This window comes from Microcaecilia unicolor, chromosome 3, assembly GCF_901765095.1.
Source record: "Microcaecilia unicolor chromosome 3, aMicUni1.1, whole genome shotgun sequence".
Taxonomy (NCBI): Eukaryota; Metazoa; Chordata; class Amphibia; order Gymnophiona; family Siphonopidae; genus Microcaecilia; species Microcaecilia unicolor.
The window spans coordinates 86555979-86583406 of NC_044033.1; the positions used below are offsets into that span (position 1 = coordinate 86555979).

The window sequence follows — 27428 nt, forward strand, 5'->3', positions numbered from 1 at the left end:
GGATCCAGGCTTCTACCTCCCCCTACTTGTTACACTTGTGGAGGCAACTGTGAGCCCTCCAAAACCCACTGTACCCACATATTGGTGCTCCCCTCACCTGTAAGGGTTATGGTAGTGGTATTCAGTTGGGGGTAGTGGGTTTTGGGGGGGCTCAGCAGACAAGGTAAGGAAGCAATGGTGAGATGTGTACCTGGGGAGCATTTTATAAAGTCCACTGCAGTGCTCCAAGGAAACCATATTGCTTTCCTGGGATGTCACTTTTCCACTATTCTACCTGATGCCAAGCTTTCAATTTTTTTTTTTATAACATCTGAGCCTTGTGTCTATTGTTTATCTTAGATCTGGGCTTTGAATTCAGATCTATAGATGAAAAGGAGGTCTCATTATATATATCTAAATACCAGAGTGCTATTTTTCCATACTTCATAGCAAGAGTGTACAATCCCTAATTACCTGCCCTAATGCAACTGAAGCTTTTACCTCCTCAGTGCATGTAAATGGTTTCATCCCTATGTGGATTCTCTGATGCCATGCGAGGCTTTCTTTCCAACCAAACCTTTTACCACACTCAGGACATGTAAATGGTTTCACTCCTATGTGTATTCTCTGCTGCAGTGAGGTTTACCTTCTGAGTCTGACCACAGCTTTTACCAGACTCTATACATGCAAATGGTTTCTCTCCCATGTGGACTTTCTGATGCACTTTTGAGATTTATATTACAAAGCTTTTACCACACTTAGAACATGTAAATGGTTTCACTTTATTGTGGATTTTGTATGTTTTGCATTTGGATGTTTTTTGTTTGAAAATGGACCAAAAAATAAAACATCCAAATCACAAAACATTTTTCCAAACAGCATTTTCTAAAGAAAAAGATAGACTTTTTTTTGTAGAAAATGACCTTTCATGTTCTGATTTTGGATGTTTTACAAAAAACGTCCAAATTCAGACTTAGATGTCATATCCAAAAATGCCCTTGTGCATCTGACTTGCATAAAGGGCACAAGGAGAAGCAGTGGGAATTGAACCCATGTTGCCAGGATCGATGCCCGCTGCACTAACCATTAAGCCACTCCTCCTCTGTTTTGGACATCTTTTGTTCGAAAATGGACCAAAAAAAAAAAAAAAAAAGAGGATATCCAAATCACAAAACGACCATAGCATTTTCAAATACAAAAGATAGATGTCTATCTTTTTCAAAAATGACCTTTTTTCCTGTTCAGACTTTGGACGTTTTTGTAAAATGTCCAAATTCTGATTTAGATGTTCTATCGAAAATGCCCCTCTATGTCACTATGAATAGCAGAATTTTTTTCCATCAGAAAATCAAGGATTAGTTGTTTAGCTAGGCTTTCCCGCTGAACTGATTTTGCCTAGATGTGGTGTTACTAGGTTTGAATGAGGTAGTCTCTAGGGGTTAGTTTAAAATTGGCTGAGGATATTATGGAGTGGGATGATAGGGATGAATTAAGGCAGAGGTGCTCAACCTTGGTCCTAGAGGACCACAATCCAGTCAAGTTTTCAGGATTGCCCCAATGAATATGCATGAGATCTATTTATATGCACTGCCACCACTGTATGCAAATAGATCTCATGCATATTCATTGTGGAAATCCTGAAAACCCAACCTGGCGAGGGATGAGATTGGACACCCCTGGATTAGCCCGTGGAGTTCAATATTCTATGTTAAATATTGTTGTCCTTTTGTTTTGTTAATATATTAAATGCTTGTAATTTGCTTTGGACTGTTTCTGAGGAGATGTATAATCAAGTGTTGTAATGAATGGTTTTCATAATTTAATTATGTTTACTGTACATGTTATAAACTATAAAAGAATCTATACTCCAGAACATGTCTGAAATTATCACAGAAAGCAACTGCAGAACAGAAATTAGTTATGTATTATATGGCAAAGTAGTTATAGACAAATTGATTCTAAAGTCTTAAGGGGTATTGTGCATCTCTCTAGCTCTTTACCTGTACTGTATGTGTTCTGCAGTTGCTTTCTGTGATAATTTCAGACATGTTCTGGAGTGTAGATTCTTCTATAGTTTAACATGTAAAATAAACATAATTAAATTATGAAAACTTCTATGTAAAAATGAAAAAAATTCATCTCAATCAATGTAGCAATAGATCAATTAAACAGGAAAATATTTTGCATATAGAAACAAATCTCTCTTTTGGAAAAAAAAATAGAACTCACTGGCTACAGTAAAGAGACACCTTAGAAAGAGGAAGATGGGGAAAATGTTTAGAAAGAAGAGCCATGGAAGCTATTCAGGACAGCAAAGGCAGAAATAGAGGCGAAAACTTCCAAGGTAGCTAGGGGAAGGTAACAAGACTTAAGATGATGACAAAGAAAAGAGGTAGTGCAAAGGTGACACTGTAAGACAGCTAATGAGGAAAAAGCAAGAATACTGAATACACTTGTCTATGTTTATTGTAGAATTTGATATACTGCCTTTACAAATAAAAGATCAAAGCGGTTCATTGAAAAGAAGCTGAAGGAGGATCACATTTACTACTCCTGGGTGCATTATGCACCACTGTGCAATGCAGAATTTGCACATAATTCTGCATCATCTTACAAAATTTAGTGTGTGGATCAAAAGCCAGAAGAACTAATTGGGCTAATGGGAAGAGGTGTTGGCATTAGGCTTCACGTGTCCAGGAGGAGGAAGCAACTGAGCAAGGTGCTGTCTACAGCATCAAAGCAAAAGTGAAGCCTGGGAGAGCAAGACAGTAAAGGATGGGCTCAATGTTGAACAGTGAGATGAACATCAGAATAGCCATACTGGATCAGACAAGAGGTCCATTTAGCCCAGTATCCTGCTTCTAACAGTGGCCAATCTAGGTCATAAGTACCTGGCAGAATCCCAATTCCATGCAACCTATCCTAGGGCAAGCAGTGGCTTCCCCCATGTCTATCTCAATAGCAGACTACGGAGTTTCCTCCAGGAACTTGTCCAAACCTTTTTTAAACCCAGATATGCTAACCACTGTAACCCCATTCTCCAACAACGAGTTCCAGAGCTTAACTATTCGTTGAGTGAAAAAATATTTCCTCTTATTCATTTTAAAAGTGCTACCATTTAACTTTATTGAGTGTTCTCTAGGTTTTGTACTTTTTGAAAGAGTAAAAACCACTCAGGATTTTGTAGACCTCAACCTAACCCCCGCCCCCCAAGTCTTCTCTTATCCAAGCTGAAGAGCCTCTTTAAACTTTCCCCATGAGAGGTACTCACTCTATCTCCTTTATCACTTTGGCTGCCCTTCTTTGAACCTTTTCTAATTCCTCTATATCGTTTTTTTTAAATATTATTTATTTTTTAACTACAGTGGAGGAGTGGCCTAGTGGTTAGGGTGGTGGACTTTGGTCCTAGGGAACTAAGGAACTGAGTTCGATTCCCGGCACAGGCAGCTCCTTGTGACTCTGGGCAAGTCACTTAACCCTCCACTGCCCCATGTAAGCCGCATTGAGCCTGCCATGAGTGGGAAAGCGCGGGGTACAAATATAACAAAAATAAAAAAAAAAATACTCAGGATGAGATCACACCATGGAGTGATACAGAGGCATAATATTTTTTTTGTTTTATTTTCCATCCCTTTCCTAATAATTCCTAGTATCTCATTTGCTTTTTTGGCCGCCGCCACATACTGGGCAGATTTTGGTCTATTGTCTACAATGACACCTAGATCTTTTTCTCGGGTTCTGGAAGATGGAGTTGTTTTTCAGGGGCTGGAAAAGAGAAATAGGGGGGCTTGAGTCTAGGCATAGCGGGCAGACATACAACGAGAGAGCAAGAGAGAACACAAGCTGGGGGTTTGAGGAGGATGTAAATATGAAACTTTGGGGGGGGGGGGGTAGACAGGCAGCCTGGAAATAGATTCAAGCTATGCATTCTATTACACTTGTTTGCTCTTTGTCCCATGCTTAGATCTTTCCTAGAATTTTGTGTTAATAGGTCCTTTGGAAATGTTATCTTGTTCTATGTAATTGTTCATTATGCTTGGGATTTCAATAAAGCTCTGTAAAAGTTTTTTAAAATGTATATATTATAATATCTTTGCTATACTAAATATTTAACAAGAGAAACTGCTTTAAATGAACAAGTAAGCAGAATTTTGCAGAATTTGTAATTTTTTGGTACATAATCTATATGGTTTTCACACAAGTTTCCTGTAAAAGCCATTTGTAAAGATGTTTACATCAAATAGTTTACATCCAACTGAAAATGACATCAAAGGTGAGACCATTCCTAGTCCACTGAGTCTCCCTGCACATTCTTTTAACCTCTTGAGGGATCACCACTTCCACCTCCACCCCTGAGCTGGAACTCAAGGGGGCTACCCCTGCTCCTTGGATCTTACTAGTCCCCTCTTCTGGCCAGGTCCCTAAAATAGCCCTTGGGCCCAAATGTTCATCCCTGTTTTAGGTTAAAGGGAACTTGGAGAAGTCTTGGAAACTCCACTCCCAGTTTTGGTTTGTTTTTGTTTTTTTGTTTTTTTATTATTATTCTTTTGAGACAGGGAATATTTTTTCTTTCTAAAAAGAAGTAGACTAATTTTTAGGTTAACTAAAATTCAAACAGTACTCAAAAAATAAGAATTTAAGCACTCTCAAACAAAAACAGTTTTAACTTTTTGCGAAACAATACTTAGTTAACTTTAACTCATACTACATGGCAAAAGAATTCCAAAATTATACTATAGCTATGGAAAATAGATAAATTAGCCTGCCTAGTAAAATAGACCCCTTTAAAAGAAAAGGGTAGTTCTGTAAACAAAAAAGAAAGCAACGATAAAGAAATAGAAGCAAAGTCAATCAGCATTGTAGGCAAGGTTCATATAAGATTTGATAAATCAGACAGGCTGTCTCAAACATAATACACATATTAGCTGGTAGCCGTAACTTAGCAATGAAAGAAGAAATACTACTATACTTGCTTATTTCACTTGCATTACCATCTGCTTACAAGTGATACTACAATTTTGTGTCTACATCCTATATAATAATTCTCACCTGGAACATTCTGAAGCTCTCTCTCTGGGAGGGAAACACTGAAGGCTAGGCTGTCAGCAACACTCACTCTCATTCATGCACCACTCACTGTCACTCAGGACCCACCCTCAGCCACGCCCCTTCCGGACATAATTCGCAACCCCAACATTCTAAATGAAGCCTCAAAACCCCCTCAAAACCGGAACTGTGAGGCGCCAGAGATATCCTGTTTGCCCATGCCTGGAAACCGGAAGTCAGAACTGTGACATCTCCCCCTGCCCCAAAACCTTGCAGTTTTGCCTGTAGTCGTAATCGAACAAGAGGCAGAGAACAGCAGCACAAGAATTTCTAGAGGAAAAAAAAACCCGTTTTGTTTGCCTACTACAAAGAGAATGTTTCAGCTCTTGTTCGCCAACACACAGCACAGGAAGAGAGTCTCAGCAACCCCCTCACACACAAAAAAAAAAAAAAAAAAACAACAGTTGAGCAGACTGACGTCCGTCCTCTCGAACACAGAGCACTAAAAACGTCCTCTTCTTTGCAACACATTGACAATTTTGCCTCCGTCGTAATCGAACAAGAGGCAGAGAAGAGGAGCACAAGAATTTCTACAGAGAAAAAAAAAAAAGGTTTTGTTTGCCTACTACAAAAGGGAACGTTTCAGCTCTTCCTTTGCCAACACACAGCAGAGGAACAGTCTCAGCAATCCTCTCACAGACACAAGAAAACTTTGACACCGTCAACATTTGGACAATGTAAAAAGCAAAACGGCAAAGGGACTTATTTTTTCACATTCATACATTTGCTTTTCCTGTATGTGCCACATTGCAGCTGCAAGACATCGGCATACATTCACATCTGGGGCAAAACGACCCTGAAAATGGGGGGGAGGAAGGGAGAGATGGGGGGGCAACGACCCTGGGAGGGAGGGAGGTAAGGAGGGGGGCTGACCCTGGAACTTGAAGGGGGGCGTTCACACGGACCTTGCAACTGGGAGGGAGGGGTAGAGGGCAGACCCTGGAACTGGCAGGGAGGGGGCCGGGCCACTCTCATTCTCACACTAATACTCTCGCACCTAGTCTCACTCTCTCTGTCACACACACACATTCACTCTCTATCACACACACTCTGTTAAACACACACACTCCAAGGAAATCCTTGCTAGCGCCCGTTTCATTTCTGTCAGAAACGGGCCTTTTTCATTAGTTTTAGATAAAGTAACTTTTACAATGTTAATGTATCGAACTTGTAAGCACCACTGAACCCTTATTAGGGGATATAGCTGATAAAAAAAGCTGCACTGGTATTGGGGGGGGGGGGGAATGCTAGTAAACACAAATCTGCAAGTTTGATGAGCAAAATTATGGAGTTACAGTAGTTTACAAGATCCACTGCAATATCGTAATACCAGAGGAATACCACATCAAACATTTTAACTGTATGATCAGTTAGATCACAGGGAGACTGGGCATCCAAATGGCAGTTGATATTTAATGTGAGCAAGTGCAAAAGTGATCCATGTGGGAAAGAGGAACCCGAACTATAGCTGCATAATGCAAGGTTCTGCGTTAGGAGTCATAGACTAGGAAAAGGATCTAGTCATCGTTGATGATACTTTGAAATTATTTGCTCAGCGTGCTGCGGCAGCCAAGAAAGCAAATAGAATGATAGGTATTATTAGTAAAGGAATGGAAAATAAAAACGAGGTAGTTATAATGCCTTTGTATTGCTCCATGGTATAACCCCACCTTGAATACTGTGTGCACTTCTGGTCACCACATCTCAAAAAAAGATAGAGTGGAATTAGAAAAGGTACAGAGAAGGACAAAAAATGATAAAGGGGATGGGACGACTTCCCTATGAGGAAACGCTGAAATCGCGTAGGCCCTTCAGCTTGGAGAAAAGACGGCTGAGGGGAAATATGATAGAGGTGTATATAAAATACTGAATGGAGTGGAATGGGAAGACAAGAATAAATTGTTTACTCTTTCCAAAAATACTAGGACTAGGGGGCACGCAATGATGCTACAAAGTAGTAAATTTAAAACAAATCAGAGAAAATATTACTTCACTTAATGTGTAATTAAACCCTGGAATTCGTTGCCAGAGAATGTGGTAAAAGCATTTAGCTTAGCGGGGTTTACCAAAGGTTTGGATAGCTTTCTAAAAGAAAAGTCCATAAGCCATTATTAAAATGGACTTGGGGAAAATCCACTAATTTCTGGGATAAGCAGCATAACATGTATTGTACTGTTTTGGGATCTTGCCAGGTACCTATGGCCTGGATTGGCCACTGTTGGAACAGGCTACTAGGCTTGATGGACCTTTGGTCTGCCCCAGTATGGAAACACTTATGTGTACTGATGTGGTATATTAAGATTTCAATAAAGCTTTGACATTATCAGCAGCCCGACAGGCGAGTTCTAAGAAGGCACATTTGATTGGTGAATGGCAACAAAAGGCTATAAATGAGTTTCCACCAAATAAAAGGGGGTGTGAAGGAGCTCAGAAATTAGATCTTGGTCTAGTTATGTAAGTTTGACATGTGTCGCAGATAGGTCAGTACAAAAAGGTTTGTCTTTTTACAAATAATGATAGGATCTACAACATAGTGAATACACCATTTGGATAGGGGAAATAAAAATGCAATTTAAGACAATTTCACAATTACAATTTAATGCAATTTAGAGCATAAAAATCCAAGACAACAACATGATAAGAAAGGAAACAGTACAATGTACTTATTTGCATCAAATATGGTGATCATTCCTGTAATTCACCTGGATGTAACTTGAAAGGTTGTGTTCTGTCCTCCGACAGCCTCGCACTAGTTTATAACGTGATCCTAAAATGTGTGTAATGCCTTTACTGTTATTCTCAGTCCCAAGGACTATCATTGCTGCAGTTTCCCACTGGAAAAATACATGAGCAATGCACTGTGGGTAATGTAGTTTACAGGCAGTGCAACCACACTTGTTTGGCTGTGTAAGAACTGTTATCACTGGTTGTGAGGCTGCTCAGACTCTCTCTTTCTGCCAAGCTTGGCTCTTTTGTCTTCCTGTTCAGTCTTACTATCTGTCCTCAGAGGTCAGCCAGGTATGACCTTTCCCTCCTATCTCTAGGACTACCCCTTGCTATCCGATGGCAGGCTCTGTCCCCATTGGTCTCCATCTGCTCCTCCCTGTGTGAAGCCCCACCACTTTTGTCCTTTCAGCCACGCGGGGCTTCTTTCACCATTATAGCCAGTGACATGGAGCTAACACCATCTGGCTCCACACAGCTCTGTCCTGCTGAGAACTCCCTGTAAAGAACCTGGTTTTTTACCCTGCGAATATCTTCTTCCAAATGAGATATCGCACATTCCAGTCACCCAGCTTTGGACTATTTCTACCTGTTCAACTACCTTCCCCTCCCCCTGCAATACAACTACCTCTCTTCAGATCTCCACCTCCCACAGCCTCCAGATTAAGAAGTCTCTGTATCCTGAACATCTATCTGTGAGTAAATTATCTGTGATTTATTCAATAAAAGAGACTTCATAAAATAATAGAGACTTCAGGTGATTGCTGTGCCAGGGTTATGCTCCATGATATTGGGGCTTCTAATTACCAAGCTCCAAGAGTCATGACAGGTTGTTTTTAGCTACCTTGCTCATTCCTGTTGAAAAACTGCCGCAGAGTGTGGAATATTTTAATTTGTATCTTTTTTTTTTAATACACATTTTTGGTTATGTAAACTACTCTGTTGACATTAGCTTTTGTTTGAAGGTCAGTACTTCAAAAATTTTAATACACTAAAACTCTCAAAAGCAACATTTCACAACAGTGCAACAAAGCAGTGGTAAATGCTGAGGGAATGCTAGTGTGCACAGGAAATTGTATGAGATGTATAAGCCATAGGAAAAATTTAAAATTTCTCTGCATAAATCATGGGTGAGATTCCAGCTGGAGTATGATACATAATTCTGGAGATCATATCCTGAAAAGCAATGGATGGTACAGAGGTAGTCCAGAGAAGGACTATCAAAATGATGCAGAGTCTGCACCAAAATATTTAAGAAATGAGACCTAAATTTTGTAGACCAGTGATTTTCAAATTAGACCTCTGGACATACCCCATCAGATTTCCAGGATATTCACAATAAATATGCATGAAAAAAGTTTGCACACAATAAAAGCAATGTATACAAATCTCTTACATGTATATTCAATGAGAATACCCTTTAGATTGGCTGGATGTATTCTGGAGAACTAGTTTGAGCAACACCACTCCAAGTTACAAAAGAAAGCAAATATGACAGACATTCACATATCTGAAAGGAATGTAGATAAAGCAAGAAAGAAAGTTTGAGAACAAAAAGGTCATGGTATGAGACTCAAACGGCAGAACATGCCACGCACTGTTCCCTCTACGGAGCGACCTGTTGTATGCAAATTTTTTTTTACAGTGAACGCTGAAAATAGCCCAACAGCCAAAAAAAGAGTCCCCCCCCACCACCCGAGCTAGCTGCATGGTTCATCTGTAAAAAGTCAAAAGCTGTTCCAGTTGGATGGGCAGTGCCTTAAAAGGTAGAGGACAAAAGATTTTTTTTTAACTTATTCAATAGCTTTTTAATTTATTTGAAAGCTTCCTGTATGTAGATATAAATATCATGAAATAAAAACTGAATATCACTAAAACAGCTTCAAACAGTAATACATGGCCAAATTTCAGTGAGGATATCCTGTTTACCGATGGGTTCATCTTAACTGTTGTTGTAATCTGCCTTGGGAAGCCTGGTGTTAAAAAGATTGTAAGTAAAATTAAGCTCTCCTTTCATTGGGGCACATGGATCACATCTTCACCTCATCTCTTTTGTACAAACAAATTATTCTGTTTTGAGCATGTTTCAGGGACAAGTGGTTTTAAGTCTGAATAAAAATTAATATTTTCTTTCATGCAGATCTCTCATTTGTTTAAATGGGCTATAACCCCTAATGCAGTCCACTTTTGTCCTTGTGATGACGTATACTGTGCCAAAACTGGAATACACTGATACAGAATAATAGAATTCAGTAACATCCAAATGACACACTGATTACAATTTATAACAAATTACTACTCTACCTCTGAAAAGGTATTCCGTTAGTATACTTCCTCTGTGTACATCCGAATGCTGCACAAGCTGGTATGTTTAAAAATATGAGTAAATAAAAATGCTACCAGCGATAAAGAATGGCAGAATGGATGCAGCAGCTCATCTCCTGTTTTTATCCAACCTCCTTGGGTTCCTGCAGCCGGCAGCAATTCAGTTTGACTGTCAGGAGCCGTTTCCATGGCTTTCCTTCTGCTGGGTCCCACCCTCTCTACCGCAACTTCCTGACTGACACTAAACAGGAAGATGCAGTAGAAGGCGGGACGTGGCAGGAGGAAGGCCACAGAGACAGTCTCTTACTGTGTATCCCTGCTGGGCTGGCTGCAGGATCCCATAAGACCTGTGGGAAGAAAGACAGGAAGAGAGGAAAGGATTTCTTTACTGCGGGAACAAAACTTTTTACCGTTCCCGTGAGGCGGTATAAAGTTTTGTTCCCTAATCCCTCTGAAGTGAGCACACATTGATATTAAGTGAACGACAATCCTGATTGTATGAGCAATTCGTCCTTTAGATTGTAAGCTCCTTTGAGCAGGGACTGTCCTTCTTTGTTAAACTGTACAGCGCTGCGTAACCCTAGCAGCACTCTAGAAATGTTAAGTAATAGTAGCAATCGCTCACTTTAGAGGGAACACTGATGCCCCATTCATTTAGTTACGGCATTTGTACTCCACATTATCCCAAACAAGTTTGGGTTCAATGTGGCTTACATCAAACATTTAAAGCAAATTATAATAAGAGAACTATAACGAAAATACAAAACAATAATAGGTAAAAACATCGAAGTAGTAAAATAACTCAGTTTGAAATAAATTAAATAAATAACAATCACGAACAGTGGTGAGGAATTCACTAAATAAGAATGCTTTCAACAATTTTTGAAATTTAATGTAATGAAATTATTTCTTTGCAGTAAAAGGATACATGGTGAAAACTACTCCCAAAAGGAATGAATCATGCAAAGGTAGCAGTAATCCAAGATGGCAAGTATAAGCTCAGATGATCTTTAGTTGCAAGGATGTGAACATAAAGCCTAGTGCTCAGTGAACATAAATAAAGCCTAGCGCTCAGTGAACATAAAGCTGATGTCACACAAGACAAAAGATGGGCAATGCAGTGTTTCACATCTGCCATCAAATTCTTTGTTTCTATATAGCAACGAATTTTGGGCTTATCAAATTATAATCAAATGGTACCTGGTGAGAACCACTGCCAAGTGTCATGTACTGTCATAAAATATTTATTGTTATTCCAGTGTCACATGCATTTTAGTTTACCTTTGTCAGCATCAGCTTTACTGGTTTCTCAAACATCCACGTTCAACTTAAAAACTGACAGATGACCTTTAAATAATGCTTCTGTCTATCTCACTTGCATTTCGGTAGATGATAATTATGTATTTCTTAGTCTTCAGGGGAAAATGTTAAAACACTGAGACAGGGAGAGAGAGAAAGCACTTGGGGCCAGTTAAAAGAAAGTCACTACCAGAGTGCTAAACCAACAGAAGTTTCAAGTAAGGTCTTACCTAGCAATTGCCCCTCTAGGCCCTCGGGTAGGTCGCAAGCCTATGGATACAGAAAGCAGATTCTGATCGCCTTATCCTCTATTTTCTTTAGCATTGCGAAACTTTACACCCCACTAGAAGTATTTTATTCTACTAATATGGATAATCACAGTTCTCTCTACCTGATAGTTATAACAAACTTACGCCTTGAAATGAATATAACCCTTTCAATCTTGAGAAAACAGACTTCTAGATGGTTAAAAAAAAAAGTCTTTTAAATGGAAGAGTTAAATAAATCTGCCAATGAAGAAGTTTCTCTACCCGTCAAATTAGTACAAAAAACAAAAATCTAAACAGGCAGAGGGAGTAAAGTGAAAACTGAAGCAGAAACGAGAAGTACTCATAGGCTGGGGGTGGGGGGGGGGGGGAGAGAGGCGGTTCGGTCAAGAGAGTAAGTGCATTTTGTTCTAACAACAACTCAATGAAAGGAGAAAACACTTCTCGCAAAACACCTCTGGACCTTGCAGCACGGAAGCTCACCGCTTATACCCCGGGAGAATCCAGAGCTTCCAGCGAACACTTGACTTAACCAGCTACTAGGGGCAAAGCTCAGCTCTCCGGGGTGACGGCCACAGAAGTACCAGGACACAAAGTAAACATTTAGTGGCGCTGGGCCTGCAGCACTACTAGGTAGTGTATAGGAAACTAGGTGGAGGCAGCCCGATGACAAGAAAGGGTGTTGTAAAGGTCCCTTTGTAGTACCTCACCCTGTGATATACGTGCCCCGCGCTTCCCAGAATTTAAACGGAGAAACCTGTGACCAAAGACGAGACAGAGGACAAGGCGACGACTTAGCTCTTCCCCTACATCCTCCTCCCCATCCCACTTTCCGCAGACCGAACTCGCCGGTCCCCCTTCCGGGTGGTAGCTTACCGGGGCCGCCCGGCGACAGGGCAGCGCTCCTTCCTCACCGCAGCTCCGTCATGTGAAGCGCAGGCTCCGAGCAAAGAGCTGCTAAAGCCGGCAACGGCGTGTACTTCCCGCCTGCCCCCACAGAACCCCGGCCGAGCCTTCCCATCATGCAGTGGGCCGGCCCGGTCTGTCACCTGCTGCGGCAGCCAAAGCTGGCGTCGCGTCACTTCCGGGATCCAGTGGGCTAGGCGCCGGAAGTAAATAGGCAGAGTGCAGCGTCGCCGGAGGTGACTTTTGACCCTCACCACCAGCTGCATGATCTATCTCTGTTCCATATTTGTAATCTAAAAGTGAAACGAAGTACGGCGGCGGCGGTTGGGGTTCCTGCGGCTGTAAAGGGAAGAAACAGGAACCGAGGAGCTTGTCATGAGTTCAGCTCGTACGGCCGTGAGTGTCCACTGCTGACTCAAGCGCTCAGTTACATCTGCGTTTCCCCCGCAGTCCTCCTTTACGGGTAGGGTGGCTCTCTGCTGATAGCCGAGGTTGGTGGTGGTGGTAGGCCTTAGCAGCGCCCCTCTATCTATGATATATTGCCAGTTCCTAGCAGCCACTGGAGTAAAACGTCTGTAAAAAAAAAAAAAAAATTTTGTTAAATGTATCCTAATCTTGTAAATGAAATGATGTCTTTAGCTGCAAGTGAATCTTAGTTATTACACATCATAAGATGTTTTGTACTTTGGCATATGGGTTAATTATAGTATTGTAACATAGCAACATAGTAGATGACGGCAGAAAAAGACCTGCACGGTCCATCCAGTCAGGATGTCATTGTATCTTCAAAAAACAAGCCTGTTTGGAGGCACTGCCTTGTGAGAGTATTATTAGAAATTCAAGGAAGGCGCAGAAATTGCAATCTTTATGTATTTCAGCTGAAAGGAAAAAAAAACTTCCCAGGATTTCATAATGTGAGGTACTCATATGCTAAAGTTAAAATTTTAGTAGAGGTTACAGGAAATTCAGTTGATGATGTAGTCAGGAGAATGCTTAAAATGTGGAAACCAAGAACAAGATTTAGAACATTAGTGTCAGTATGGCTTCGTGCTATCTGGTGTAAGTCCTAGCATGATTTTACTAGTTAAGTAGAAGGCATTCTGAGTTACAATATTTATTTATTGATATGTCTATTATGGGTGCATATTCTTTTTGTACTGTATCCTATTATGAGTATGCTTGGTATCTATGTGCTGTGTTGGAACTGAGAATGCCCAGACTGATGCCCAAACCCCAGATACTGTTTTTGATTTTCTTTGGAGATAGAGTGGTAACAAGCCGTAGACTCCCAATTACCAGCTGCTGGTACTAGCACCTTATGGAACTTCCAGCCGGTAGTTGCAGGTCTGATGTGATTATGCTTTGCACCTTCTAGCTAAAGAAACTTACAAAATCAGGTCTAGTACCACCTGTCAGTGGTGAAGAAGTAGCCAGCCTTTTGCCAATGGCAGTCATTCATTGTTCACTGATTATGCAACATACTCCAAAGAGAGACTTAATAAGCTTCTGTGTAGTGTGATCTTTTTTATTATTTTATTTATGAAGTTTTTAAAAAATCATCATAAGTAGCACTTGTTAACAGTAACATAGGAAGTTTATGGAAAGGAAAACCAATAACATAAAGAAGGAAAAAAATTGAAAGGCACAATAATAGAATTCCTTGTTGTTTCAAATTAGCTCACAATATGTTATGAAAGAGACAAAGTAAGTATCAATTGGAGATGTAATTAGGGGGGAAAAGTACAAAATAAGAAAGCATTTTAATGGCACACTACTTCCTTAAACATACACATCTCACTAAACTTCAGCTGCAGGCTGAGCAGATGATCTGGACATCTTCTTAATATTAAGAAATGAACATAATTGTTCTGGTAGAAAGAATATGTATAGTATTGAGCATTCATATATTTCACCAAGCATTTGCATGGATAGCGAAGGAAAAAAGAAGCACCCAAAGAAATAGTTTCTTAGCGTATAGCTAAAAACAATTTCCATCTCTCCTGAGTGGTTGTCTTCACATCACGATCTATCTATCTATATTCTTTGTCCCAAGAACTCAGGATTCCTAAAATAAAGTATTGGTATAGCATTCAAATCTTGCTGAAGGACAAAATTCACCAGTAAAGTGACTCTTTCCTGTATTTCCCCAGTGGAATAGTCTAGTATTCCAGAAATATCTACAACTTGTTGATTACTACCTTCAGACCTAGTTTTTCTTTGAGGTAAATAATAAACGTTATTAACAGGTGGAAACACTGTTTCTCCCATCCCCAAAGCTTGTCTCAAAAAGTTCTTCCATGTAACCATTGGAGTTTGACAATATACTTTAGGAACATTCAAAAATTCTTATGTTCAAATGTCTTAGATAATGTGTGTAGTGTGGTCTTAACTTAGATCAGATCTTGGCAAATTTTCTTGAATCTAGGAGTCTTTCATTGAGACCCATCTCACAATTTCCAACACCCCTCATGTGTAATGGAACTCTTTTAGGGCCTGATTTACTAACACAGTTTTCCATTATGTGTCAGTGTGAAAAGAAGCTTAATAATTCAGACACTCAACACACCACACCACTCCAACCCCTTATCTCCTACCATACGTTCTGTTAGCATCATGCCAGTGGCCCCTGATAGCTGCACCTGAGGTGACTACCTTTTTGTTGTATTTATCACCTTGGCCTGGTTCCCCACCAGTGTCTTTCTTTCCTCTGCATCCTGCTCTTACCCAGTCTCTCTCATTAGGTTTAAGCCACATGGTGCTGAAACTCTCACAGTGCTAAAATTCGTACTGGAGTTCCCGAACTACATAGCTAGAACCTTGAGGGCCACACATGCAGATGTAAAAAAGCTGTTTCTTTGACACTGGCAGTAGCAGTCAGTTTAAGCTTTAGAAAGAATTATGGACACAAAATTCTGGGTGCTGAGGTCTGTTTTTAGGTGCCCTGATTTAGATGTAGATATGGTAAATCAGAACTTTGTTATTTTTTTTTTAACCCAGCAGTTTCCTGTTGCATCTGAGGGCTTCCAGCTAAGTCAAAACCAAGGCTTGGACCACTCTGGGATTTTGATTTTTTTTAACATTTTATATCCCTGGCAGTTTTCTTTGATGACTGGAAACAGTGGTTCTTGCTGGAGGCCATGCATCAGGCCTCCTTCCAGAACCCAGCAATCATGAGTCCTAAATTTTGTTCACTAGGTAAAGTATTTCCATGTCCTTAAATGGCTTATACTGTATGTTGGTATGTAAAGTGTTTTGCTCATGGTCACAAAGTATAAGTGGGAAAAAACATGATTTAAATCCAAGCTTTCATGGTCCACAACCCACTGCTCTAACCACCAGGCTACTCCATCACTTACCATTGTGTGATGGTACGACTCCTTGCCCTCAAGGGCTGTGAATTCCACATAAGCAACATCCTCTTCCTTAGGAATGGAACTTAGGTAACTGTTCATGTCAGTGCACAGCACTGCCTTGGGGCCAGCCCCAACACTTGATGTTAATTACAAGGTGATTCCTTGCCACTGGCAAAATACAGATTTTTGCCATTGCGTCAGTGCTATCATCATTTAATATAAACCATAAGAGTGGTACATTATATTTAGGATTATCTGTCACTTTGGAAGTTCTTTCCATAAAACAAAATTCAAAATGGTAGATGTATTCATTTGAATTTTTAGTGGTCTGATTATTTTAATAATCATTCTGTTAATGTGTATAGGATGACACAAAACCTATATTCCAACCAGGCATCATAATTATGGTTTTCTTTAGGGTCAGGGTGGAGGTGTTTGGCTATAAGGGGAGGAGGGAGATTGCTGACTGAGGTTTTGTTGCACATTCCTTTGTTAACTTTGTTCGTTGCCAGGTTCTTTGTTCCATTTTTTTCTTGGTGTGTCATTGCTGTACAAAATTTGATCTTTAACTATATGGAGAAAGATTATTTGATAGGTTGGGGGGTTAGTTAGGTATTGAATGTGTTTAGTAACCAAAAGCATGACATTGTACTGTTTACTGTTTATTGACTTAATAAAAAGATTTAACATAAAATCTAATTATATGTACAGTGCTGCGTACATCTAGTAGCGCTATAGACATGATTAATAGTAGTAGTAGAATTAACCATAACTGCTTAGAGTAGCATCATGATGTTCAGTTATTGTGGTTGAGCACATGATATTGCTTGCAGTTTTGTGAGTTAGTGATGGAAAATAGAGACGACATGAGAGCCTTATCTTGCTCACAAGAGAGAAACGAGTGGAAACACAGTTTCAAGAGATCAAGCCAGGATAAGAGGTGAAATGCTCCAAAAAACTTTATTGAGGACCCAACACGGTCCGTGTTTCGGTTTTTAAAAAAACCTTTATCAGGGGTCTAAAAGATAACAACCAAACATATATATGGTTAAATAAAATAAAAATAAAAACATATTGAATCAAATACATTACAACAAATATAGAAATGTAAAAACACACCATATATAACAAACATAATGTATATATAAAAAAATTGTTTAAAAAAAGTTTACATTCTTATTATGAATCAAATTCACTGATCAAGAATCTGAAATGTCAACTGAATCGATACATATATCGTTTCTCTCTTGTGTTGAACTTTTGTGGAAATTTTTGGACCTTTTATTTCTACGGTAGCCTTATCTTGCTGACATATATGTATGTATGTAATAGTACTGTAGCTATTTTTATGAGCAACACTTTTGTAAGAAAAGTCTAACAGAGAACATGAATGTGACTTTCTTTTTTTCTAGAGCAGCCGGAGACAGCAGCGTTTTGTGCAAACCAGCATTGCCAGAGGCAGGCCTGGGAATGGCAGGACAGTTCAGGAGTTATGTGTGGGATCCCATCCTCATCATTTCTCAGATCCTCCTCATGCAGGCCATTTACTACAGCTTCCTCGGGATCTGGCTTGCGGTGGTTGACAGTGTGGTTCAGAGCAGCCCTGGCCTTGATCAGATATTCAGTTATGAAATTTTGGGATTTTCCATCCTTCAAGGCAGACTCTCTATGATGGCATTTATTCTCAATGCTTTAACCTGTGCCTTGGGCTTATTGTACTTTATCCGTCGAGGAAAACAATGCTTGGATTTCACTGTCACAGTTCATGTGTTTCACCTACTGGGTTGCTGGATTTATAACAGTCGCTTTCCGACAACTTTAACTTGGTGGCTGATTAACATTGTATGCATTGCTCTAATGGCAGTGATTGGGGAGTATCTCTGTATGCGAACAGAACTGAATGAAATCCCATTGAATTCAGCACCCAAATCAAGCGTGTAGACTTAATTGCTGTAATGGATACACCTGACACAGCTCTCCAGTTTCTAACATTGCAGTATTCATTTTCCATTGCTTGAAAAGTTCATCTCTGCTCAGGATGGGTTCAAGCTTATTGGATGCCGAAGATTTCTGTAAATGTTTAATGACAGGTGGTGATGCCTTGGAACATCTAGTAAAAATGAGGCTGCTTCTCTTCGTATTCATGCTGCACGTTAACAGGGGCAGGCTTAAAAATGAACTAGATATCACAGTCTGTTACCTTATGATATTTGTTGCCATCAGGTAAATGAAATTGATTCCTTTATGGTTAAGCGGTGTGATGAATTACAACTGTCACTTTTCATTAGGCTGTTCAGTTCGAGCTGTAGTGATAGAAGAGATCACTTTGGGTAAGATCTTCAGACCATGAACAAACCTGCAATGGAAAGCAAAGGGGTGATGAGATCATTCACCTTCAGCTAGCATGCTTCCCCCCAAATTACAAGTGTTTTATTCTATCATGGTGATTTCTTTTAGATACCTCTCAGTTTTCTGCAATAAGAAAGCCAGAATTGTATTGCTAAGGAAGGACAATAGTGCACATCCATATCTTGGAATGTCCTACTCTTATTAAGATGTGTTAAGTTGCTCTTGAATATGTGTACACAGGAATGAGAAATAATGCAAGGTAATTTAAATGATTAGAGCAGCAATATCTTCTGCCCATTCTCGAATGTAATTTGTATATTTTTTTTTAGTGAGAAGAGCAAAAGGGGACAGAATGTAAATTAAAAGGAGCATTGAAGACAACCTGAAATAGGTTACAGCTCTTGGTTGCTCTGTGTCTAACTCAACATTGTTTGAGTTATGAAATGGAATGTGATTGATGGCTTGTCTGACATAACATCACACACAGAAGGAGCAGAAATGTGGCAATAGCTTCTACCATTGTCATTCCCATAGATCAGTGGCATCTCTGCCAGAGCTCCATTTTTAAGCTTTTTTTAAAACCTAGACCAAAAGAATTTGATCTGTTTTGCCAATCTTCCTTCCAACCTACTTTTAGAACTGATTCTTTGCGGTGAGTAAGAGGCACTGCTGCTTTAAGGTAATTCACATCAAATGTGCCACAATATTCTTTGTACTGCATAGTTTTCAGACTTTGGCTTGCATGTGTGAAAGAATTCCTGCTACCCAAAATTAAACTGTTACCAAAACTAATTTTAGGCATTTCTCTTAGCTGCATCTGTTGGTATTATTATAAATAGGTAGGGCAGTCACTTATCCTAGAAAACTGATGTTGGAAAAAGCATCCGAAATAGTTTAGAGTTATGAGAATGGAAGCTTGACTTCTGATGACACATAAGAAGGTGCATTTCTAGAGTGACATAGGAAACCAATTTCTTATTGTTGCAGTACTATTAAAATCCACTGCAAATACTGTATTTACAGCCTTTTACTATGAGTGACAGCAATACTCATGGTATTATTAACAAACAATTGGTGCTGCACCCCTCCCCTTAGGTATACGTTTGTTTGTTTTTTATTTCAAGTCTTTGCCAAGGCTATTTCCAACTGTTAATTCACCAATTCAAATATCTTCTGTGATGTCGTTATGTAAGTTGGTGAAATTAATTCAAAAGAAAAGTAATATCCCCTGAGGAAGCCCGTCTGGGTGAAACGGGTCCCCACTGGGAGATCGAAGATTTGAGCTCAGAAGTGCTTTTTTTTTGCATGCTGTGTGATGATGTATGGCAAGTTAAGAAATGTTTATGGACAGTGACTAAACATAATGACATCACAGAATATATCTGGTGAATTAACAGTAGAAGAAAAGTGAAGCAAATAAGTACAAATTGAATTAAACAAACAAATTTGGGAGGTTTTGAGCCAATGATTGGTCTGAGTCATAAGGTTCCTTGGCATTTGACAAAATTGAGTGGGCTAAGCCCAGCCAGTGGCTGTCACCTTTGACTGCTGAGGCTTTATTTCATCCTTTTTTTAATTTAAAATTTCAAAAAATTATTTTCAACAGCGTATTGTCTGTTTGAGGAATATTGTTTGGTCACTGCACATTATTGGGATGTGAAAGGTTTCCTCACTTTTTGTTTTTTAGACTTTATCAGAACCATAGAGTGTTCAGGCTTCTAGTGGAAAGGTATAATGGATCCCACGTCTCGAAAAATATTTTGAAAACTTTAGATGCCAGCTAGAAAAGGACTTTTCGTTTTCACTTTGATGCTGATATATGGGGCCTCTTTTAACAAAATTCACTAACGATTCCCACTTAGCAATGCTGATTAGCCTATTCAAAGCGAATAGGCTGTGTCGGCATTGCCACATCAGGATAGCTAGCGTGATTTGCTAAGAGGCCCATCATTTTTTTAAAAACTTTGTGTTTTTCCTTTTTTTAAATTTTACTTTTTGTTGCTCAATCCTTGCTCCCCACCTCGTCCCATCATCTTCTTCCTGCCTCTCTCCTTTTATCGAGTCCAGCAGCAATGGGTGTTCCTGGCCCATTGCAACTCTTGCTGGACCTGGCAAGTAGTGGTCAGCCACTCAAAGTGGAGGAACACTCAGTCCGTAAGAATGTCAACAAAAAGAGTCCTAAGAGTAGGGTAGGCTGGCTCTTTCAAAAGAAAGGAAGGGAGACGCTTGTTCTAAAATATTAGTCACCAAATGACACAGCTGCCATATTTTGGCACCAAAGCCCCTGCTTCAGGAGTCTTATCTTTGATGGTTATGCAATGATAAATGGTATATCAAAACCAAATTCAACTGTGGGCAAATTATGGTTATCCAAGGTATATGGCAAACACTTTCAACAAATGTCATCATAAGCCGAAAGGAAAGAAAAAAGTCAGACTTGATGGTTACTGACTTTTGGAATTGGATCAGAGCATTTTCTTTTTAGGTATTGCAGTACATGCATAGAATCTGTGAATGTATTGTGGAAACCTATGTGACCCCTGATGAAAGTTTTTCTGAAACTTGGCCAGGTTGGGTCCTGTTTCCATTAAAGTTGACGACATTTGGATAAACTCTTGCAGTGTTTGTCCTTCCTTGGATCACTGCTGCTGTTTGGTTGTCTGTTTTATGAAAAACCAAACAAAATTTACAGTCGTTTGATTTAAAAATAAGTAAGCTTTAAGTGCCTTTTGAAAAAGAAGGTAAGATGAAATCTGACAAATCTGGTAGGGAATATTATTCCAAATTTTGGCATTTTGATATATAAAAGATCACTCCCAAGTAGACTTCTAACTTACCTTTTTCATTGATGGAAAATCTAAATTCAATCTCTGTACATTTCTCAAATTCGACCTATTAATAGGAAATGTTATAAGCTGCACTATATTTTCAGAATTAAGTCCATAAAAATTTTATAAAACATACAGGCTGTTTTAAAATGAAGACATGACTCCATGTTAAGCCAGTGTAATTTATTCAAAAGCGGAGTCGCTTCATGGAACTTTCCTAGCATGAAAATCAACCTTGCCGATGTGTTTTGCAACAGTTGCAATTTCCTACGTAATTTTAATGTAATAGAACAGTACAAGGAATTTCAATAGTCCAAATGAAGGATTAAAATAGCCTGAGCTATAGTTCTAAAACTTACAGGGCTTAGAGATGACCTTATAGCTCTTAAACAGCATAAATTAATGAAAAACATCTTTAAAAGCTCAGTGATCTGAAATTCAAAAGTCAATTTTGAATCTAGGATCACACGTAGGACTTCACATTTATTTTTGAATTTCAGTGATTCCTCTGAGGGCAAAATAACAGTTGGAGAAACACAATAATTTAGTTTTCTGTCTGTTTAATGTGAGAAAGTTAATATTTGTCAAATTATCTACTATGGTAATGTAACACTTCACATAAAGAAAAGTATCATCCAAAGTGCTTTATTCTGGACAAAGGGTGAATATATCATCTGCGTAAGACAATGAAAAAAATATTTTGCACAAATACCTACCCAAAGAACTCAAATATATGTTGGTGTGGACAGCAAAGATCCTTGTGGAACCACACAAGTTTTTGCAATTCTTTCTTTCATATTCATTAGGGATATCCTGAAAACTTGACCTGTTTGCAGTACTCAGCCTAAACTCCATGGACTAGGATCTTTAACTTTTGCTGTTGTCTGCCAGATTTCAGAAAACTCAGGTAAACTAGAGCCCATTCAGGTAATACAGACTGTGAAGAATATAAATACTAACCTATAATGTAAAAATGCAGACAAGCAAGTTCTACATATATGTGGTAAGTAAGAAAATGGTGACCAAGCCTGAAAACTATTGACTTTCTGTTTGCACACAGGACCACTGGAAAGTTATAATCTTTGTTGTTTTAGGGGGCAAACATTAAAATTATTCAAACTGCTTCCAGTTTACAGAGTGGAGCCTAATGGTTACTGCAGCGGGCTTTGATCCTGGTAACCTGGGTTCAATTCCCACTGCACCTCCATGTGATCCTGGGCAAGCCACTCAACTCTCCATGATTGTGAACCCCCTAGGGACAAAGAAAGTACCTGTATATAATGTATACAGCACTGCATATGTACTAGTAACACTGTAGAAATGATTAGTAGTAGCTTAAAACATGAGGGACAAATTTCAACATTAAAAAAAGTTCTGTAATTATGTCACAGCATTTTCTCGTATAGTATAATGTCCATATTTTTGCTCTTCATTGAGACACTGGCTTTCACTGTATTTTTTTTTTTTTTTTTTTTTTTTGATAAGTTGAACGTACAAACTAGTTTCACAGAGGCAGTCTGGGAGGAGTAAGGAAATGACTTTTGTGGGGTATAGGTCAAAAGAACTATTTCTGATTTTCTCATAAAGTCTCTCTGGGCCCGATACACAAAGGCATCTGTAAAATTTAGCAACTCGCTGTTTGGAAGTCCGAGCTGTCAAATGGATTTGGCAGCTGTGATGCACCGCACCTCCCCGACCCACAGTTTTGTTTTGTTTTTTTTTTTATTTCCTTGGTGGTCCAGTGGATCCTGACACCCCACCACCAACACACACACAGAGCCCTCCCCAAATCTTTTTTTTGTTTATTAAATTTTCCCTGATGGTCCAGTGAACCGGACCCCTTCCTCCTTTGCTTGCACACACGCCCCTCCTGGGCCTGACCCCACCTGCACCCCTCCGTGTACCTTTACAAAGTGGAGGCAAGAGAGCAGGAGCAACAGTTTTTTCCTTATATGGTTCTTAGCCCCACCCGGTACATCTCAGAATGCACTGGGCAGTTCTTGGGAGCCACCATTGTATTCTGGGCGACCCTGAGGCAGAAGCTGTTGACTTCACTTTGTAAAGGTATTCGGAGGGGTGTGGGTAGGGTCAGGACCTGGAGGGGGGTATGTGCACGTGTAGGGTAAGGGGTCTGGTTCACTAAACCAAGATTCAGGGAGTTCGGGGGGGGGGGGGGGGGGGGGGCAGAAAGCTTTTGACAAAGTTCCTAACAAGAGACTCCTGAAAAAATTAAAAAGTTATGGATAAGAGGCAATGTCCTGTGGATTATGAATTGGTTAGTGGACAGAAAACAGAGTAGGGTTAAACGGTCATTTTTCTCAATGGAGTAAGGTGACTAGTAGAGTGCCGCAGTGATTTGTACTGGGACCGATGCTATTTAACATATTTATAAATGATCTGGAAAGCAGAACAAGTGAGGTGACTAAAAGTGCAGATGACACAAAACTAATCAAAGTTGTCAAACACATGCATGCTGGACCACCAGGGAAATTTAAAAAAAAAAATTCAGGGGAGTGTCAGGGTCCATTGGACAACCAGAGAAATGTTTTGAAAATTCGGGAGGCGGCGCTGGGAGGTGAGAAGTTGGAAGCACAAACAGGCAGCCTTTGCAACTGCCTGCTTATGCTCTCATCTTGGACAGCTCCAGAGCAGCTGTAAAATTTGCTCCTTAAATTGCTGCTGCTCTGGAGCTGTACATCCCCCGGAATACACATTAGAATACTACTGAGCTCATTGTAAACATTTGCATGGGGTTCTCGATGGTTGCTAAAGGCACATGTTAGAGCCACAGAAAACCCCTTTGTGCATTACTAGCTACATAATCGCATGCTTTAGACTGGCTAGAACCAGTCTAAAGCAAATGATAATAGTATGAGTTGTGCATCTGGCCCACTGTGTCAGGTAGCTTTAAAGTGATAATTAACAGAAACCATGATGCCAGTTTCAGTGCCATTGTCCGGGAAGAACCTTAGATCCTGATGTGCTTTGTAGGCATGTATGAAAGGCAGCTGCAGTCACTCATGCAACAGGTTCTGCCATTGTTGCAATGTAACAATTTATTTTTATCAGTTTTATTATTATATAATATGAAGAGGTTTACAATAATTGTTACAGTTTAAAACATGGTACATCACTATCGTACAAAAACAAAACAGGTAAGACTAATCAGAAGCAGCTTCAAACGGTTGCACTCTGCATAATTGGTGAAACAGAGCTCATCAGGCAAAGAAGTTTATGCACATCTAGGTAAAAGATTTTTATTGTAACAAAAATTAGCTGTAATTAAAACCAGTCATTTATATTTAGGAAGTTTAGAAACAGTATGCATTTATCCTAACACAAGCATTGATGCATGTTTAAACTCACCATGTTGCAAGGGAATGAGATCTGATATACTGCCTTTCTGTGATTACAATCAAAGTGGTTTACATATTATAGACAGGTACTTATTTTGTATCTGGGGCAATGGAAGATTAAGTGACTTGCCCAGAGTCACAGGGAGCTGCACACTAACCATTAGGCTACTCCTCCACACGTTATGTGCTTTAGTGAGTTAGTCCACATTAACACAGCTAAAGTAAAAACTAACTATTCAGATGAACTGCCTAGTGTACAAATGTATGCAAAGCAACTCATGGATAATTGTCAGTTAATGTAAATCATATTACATAATATATTTTATGGTAACTGCCAAAACTTTAACTCTCCAGTCCTATGTAGATCAAAGTACCTCATGAAAGACTCCAGAGGAAATTGGAGAGTCATGGGATAGGAGGTAGTGTCCTATTGTGGATTAAAAACTGGTTAAAAGATAGAAAACAGAGAGTAGGGTTAAACGGTCAGTGTTCTCAATGGAGAAGGGTAGTTAGTGGGGTTCCCCAGGGGTCTCGGTTGGGACCGCTGCTTTTTAACATTTATAAATGACATAGAGATGGGGGTTACTAGTGAAGTAATTAAATTTGCTGACGACACAAAGTTATTCAAAGTAGTTAAATCGTAGGAGGCTTGTGAAAAATTACAAGAGGACCTTTCGAGACAGGGAGACTGGGCGTCTAAATGGCAGATGACGTTTAATGTGTGCAAGTGTAAAGTGATGCATGTGGGAAAGAGGAACCCGAATTATAGCTACATGATGCAAGGTTCTACGTTAGGTGTCATCGTTGATGATACGTTGAAACCTGCTCCATGTGCTGCGGCGGCTAAGAAAGCAAATAGAATGTTAGGTATTATTAGGAAAGGAATGGAAAACAAAAAGGAGGACGTTATAATGCCTTTGTATCACTCCATGGTGCAACTGCACCTCGAATATTGTGTTCAATTCTGGTCACCGCATCTCAAAAAAGATATAGTGGAATTAGAAAAGGTGCAGAGAAGGGCAATGAAAATGATAAAGGGGATGGGACCACTTCCCTATGCAGAAAGGCTAAAGCGGCTGGGGCTCTTCAGCTTGGAGAAAAGACAGCTGAGGGGAGATATGATAGAGGTCTATAAAATAATGAGTGGAGTGGAATGAGTAGATGTGAAGTGTCTCTTTACGCTTTCCAAAAATACTAGGACTAGTGGGGGCATGCGATGAAGCTACAAAGTAGTAAATTTAAAATGAATCAGAGAAAAGTTTTCTTCACTCAACATGTAATTAAACTCTGGAATTCCTTGCCAGAAAATGTGGTAAAGGCAGTTAGCTTAGCAGAGTTTAAAAAAGGTTTGGATGGCTCCATAAAGGAAAAGTCCATAGACCATTATTAAATTGGACTTCGGGAAAATATTTCTGGAATAAGCAGCATAAAATGTTTTGTACTTTTTTGGGGATCTTGCCAGGTATTTGTGACCTGGATTGGTCACTGTTGGAAACAGGATGCTGGGCTTGATGGACCTTTGGTCTGTCCCAGTATGGAAGTACTTATCTACTATAATAAAATGCACCTGCAACATTCTGAAGCTGACTCCATGGCTTCAGGTTCGTAAGTCTGTTACGGTGTCACAGCTCTCCATGCCCCGCCCTTGTGTTGAAATGTATGATGTCAAGGGCGGACCCCGCCCTCGCGTCAAAACGTTATGACGTAGAGAGCGGGTACAAAGAACACAGGAGGACTGACTGATGTTCCGTTCTTAAGGCAACCTGACTCCGTGGGCGGCCAGGGCTTTCAAGAACGCTGCCGCTTCGACTGGGTGGCTGGAGGGGGGAGGGCAGGGGACAGAGGAGAATCGCGGGGTGCCTGCAGGGGGGGCACGGGACACGACAATCGGGTGGCTGGAGGGGGGACAGGGCACAGCACAATCACTGGGTGGCTGGATGGGGGGCAGGGGAGAGGAGAATTGCTGCATGGCTCGAGGGGGGGCATGGGATACAAGAGAATCGCTGGGTGGCTGGAGGGGGGCAGGGGACACAGGAAAATAGCTGGGTGGCTGGAAGGGGGGCAGGGCACAGAGCACAATCGCTTGGTGGCTGAAGGGGGCAGGGGACACAGCATAATCACTGGGTGGCTGGAGGGGGCAGGGGAGAGAGCAGAATCACTGCATGGCTCTGGGGGCAGGGGATACAGGACAATCGCTGGAGGGCTGGCAGGGGAGAGGAGAATAACTGGGTGGCTGGAGGTGGGCAGCGCAGAGAACACAATCGCTGGGTGGCTGGAGGGGGGGCAGGGGATACAGGAGAATCGCTGGGTGGCTGGAGGGGGCAGGGGACACAGCATAATTGCTGCGTGGCTTGAGGGGGGGCAGGGGAGAGGAGAATCGCTGCATGGCTCGAGGGGAGACAGGAAAATAGCTGCGTGGCTCGAAGGGGGGCAGGGCAGAGAGCACAATCGCTGGGTGGCTGAAGGGGGGGGCAGGGGACACAGCATAATTGCGTGGCTGGAGGGGGGGCAGGGGAGAGGAGAATCGCTGCATGGCTCAAGGGGGCCAGGGGAGACAGGACAATAGCTGAGTGGCTGGAGGGGGGCAGGGGAGACGAGAATCGCTGGGTGGCTGGAGGGGGCAGGGAACACAGGACAATCACACACTCTCACAGACATACTCGCACCCAGTCTCACACTCTGTCACACACACTCGCACGGTGCTGCCAACCATGCAGAGGGGGGGAAGGCAGGGGGTCCTCAAACAACAGGGGAGGGGAACGCAGAGAGGGGGAGGGGTTCCTGAGACCAGAGGAGGGGGTGCTGAGACCACAGAGGGAGGGGGGAGGTATCTCTGTCACATACACACACTCTCACAGTCGCTGTCTTTCTCTCTCACTCTCATACAGTCTCTCACAATATGTCTCGCACTGTATCACATTCACTCTCTGTGTCACA

The 27428-nt window shown here is 40.6% G+C and overlaps 2 protein-coding genes across 6 annotated transcripts in view; one reads left to right on the forward strand and one right to left on the reverse strand.

Moving 5' to 3' along the window:
• The window catches only part of AFTPH (aftiphilin), a 133339-nt gene extending 120534 nt beyond the window's left edge, over nucleotides 1–12805 (reverse strand). For 2 of the 3 annotated variants that reach the window (XM_030196142.1, XM_030196139.1), the window contains exon 1: nucleotides 12576–12805. The gene's annotated coding sequence lies outside the window, so the exon portion shown is untranslated. Of the gene's footprint in view, nucleotides 1–12548 lie in introns of all 3 variants that reach the window. The other variant, XM_030196141.1, reaches the window with a different exon arrangement.
• A 9-nt stretch (nucleotides 12806–12814) lies between these two features.
• SYS1 (SYS1 golgi trafficking protein) lies at nucleotides 12815–19099 on the forward strand. 3 transcript variants are annotated; one of them, XM_030196145.1, is made up of 2 exons: nucleotides 12815–13068; nucleotides 17371–19099. In XM_030196145.1, the coding sequence occupies exon 2, from the start codon at nucleotides 17429–17431 to the stop codon at nucleotides 17897–17899; it is 471 nt and encodes a 156-aa protein (XP_030052005.1). In that variant the 5' UTR covers nucleotides 12815–13068; nucleotides 17371–17428; the 3' UTR covers nucleotides 17900–19099. The 3 variants fall into 3 exon arrangements, with proteins under 3 accessions (XP_030052005.1, XP_030052004.1, XP_030052003.1); XM_030196144.1 differs by having other exon boundaries at nucleotides 12913–13001; XM_030196143.1 differs by having other exon boundaries at nucleotides 12980–13068; nucleotides 17376–19099.
• The last annotated feature ends 8329 nt before the right edge of the window (nucleotides 19100–27428 follow it).

Bases quoted from the DNA above. Each gene is read 5' to 3' on its own strand.
- SYS1 (XM_030196145.1), top strand. From the start codon at position 17,429: ATGGCAGGACAGTTCAGGAGTTATGTGTGGGATCCCATCCTCATCATT.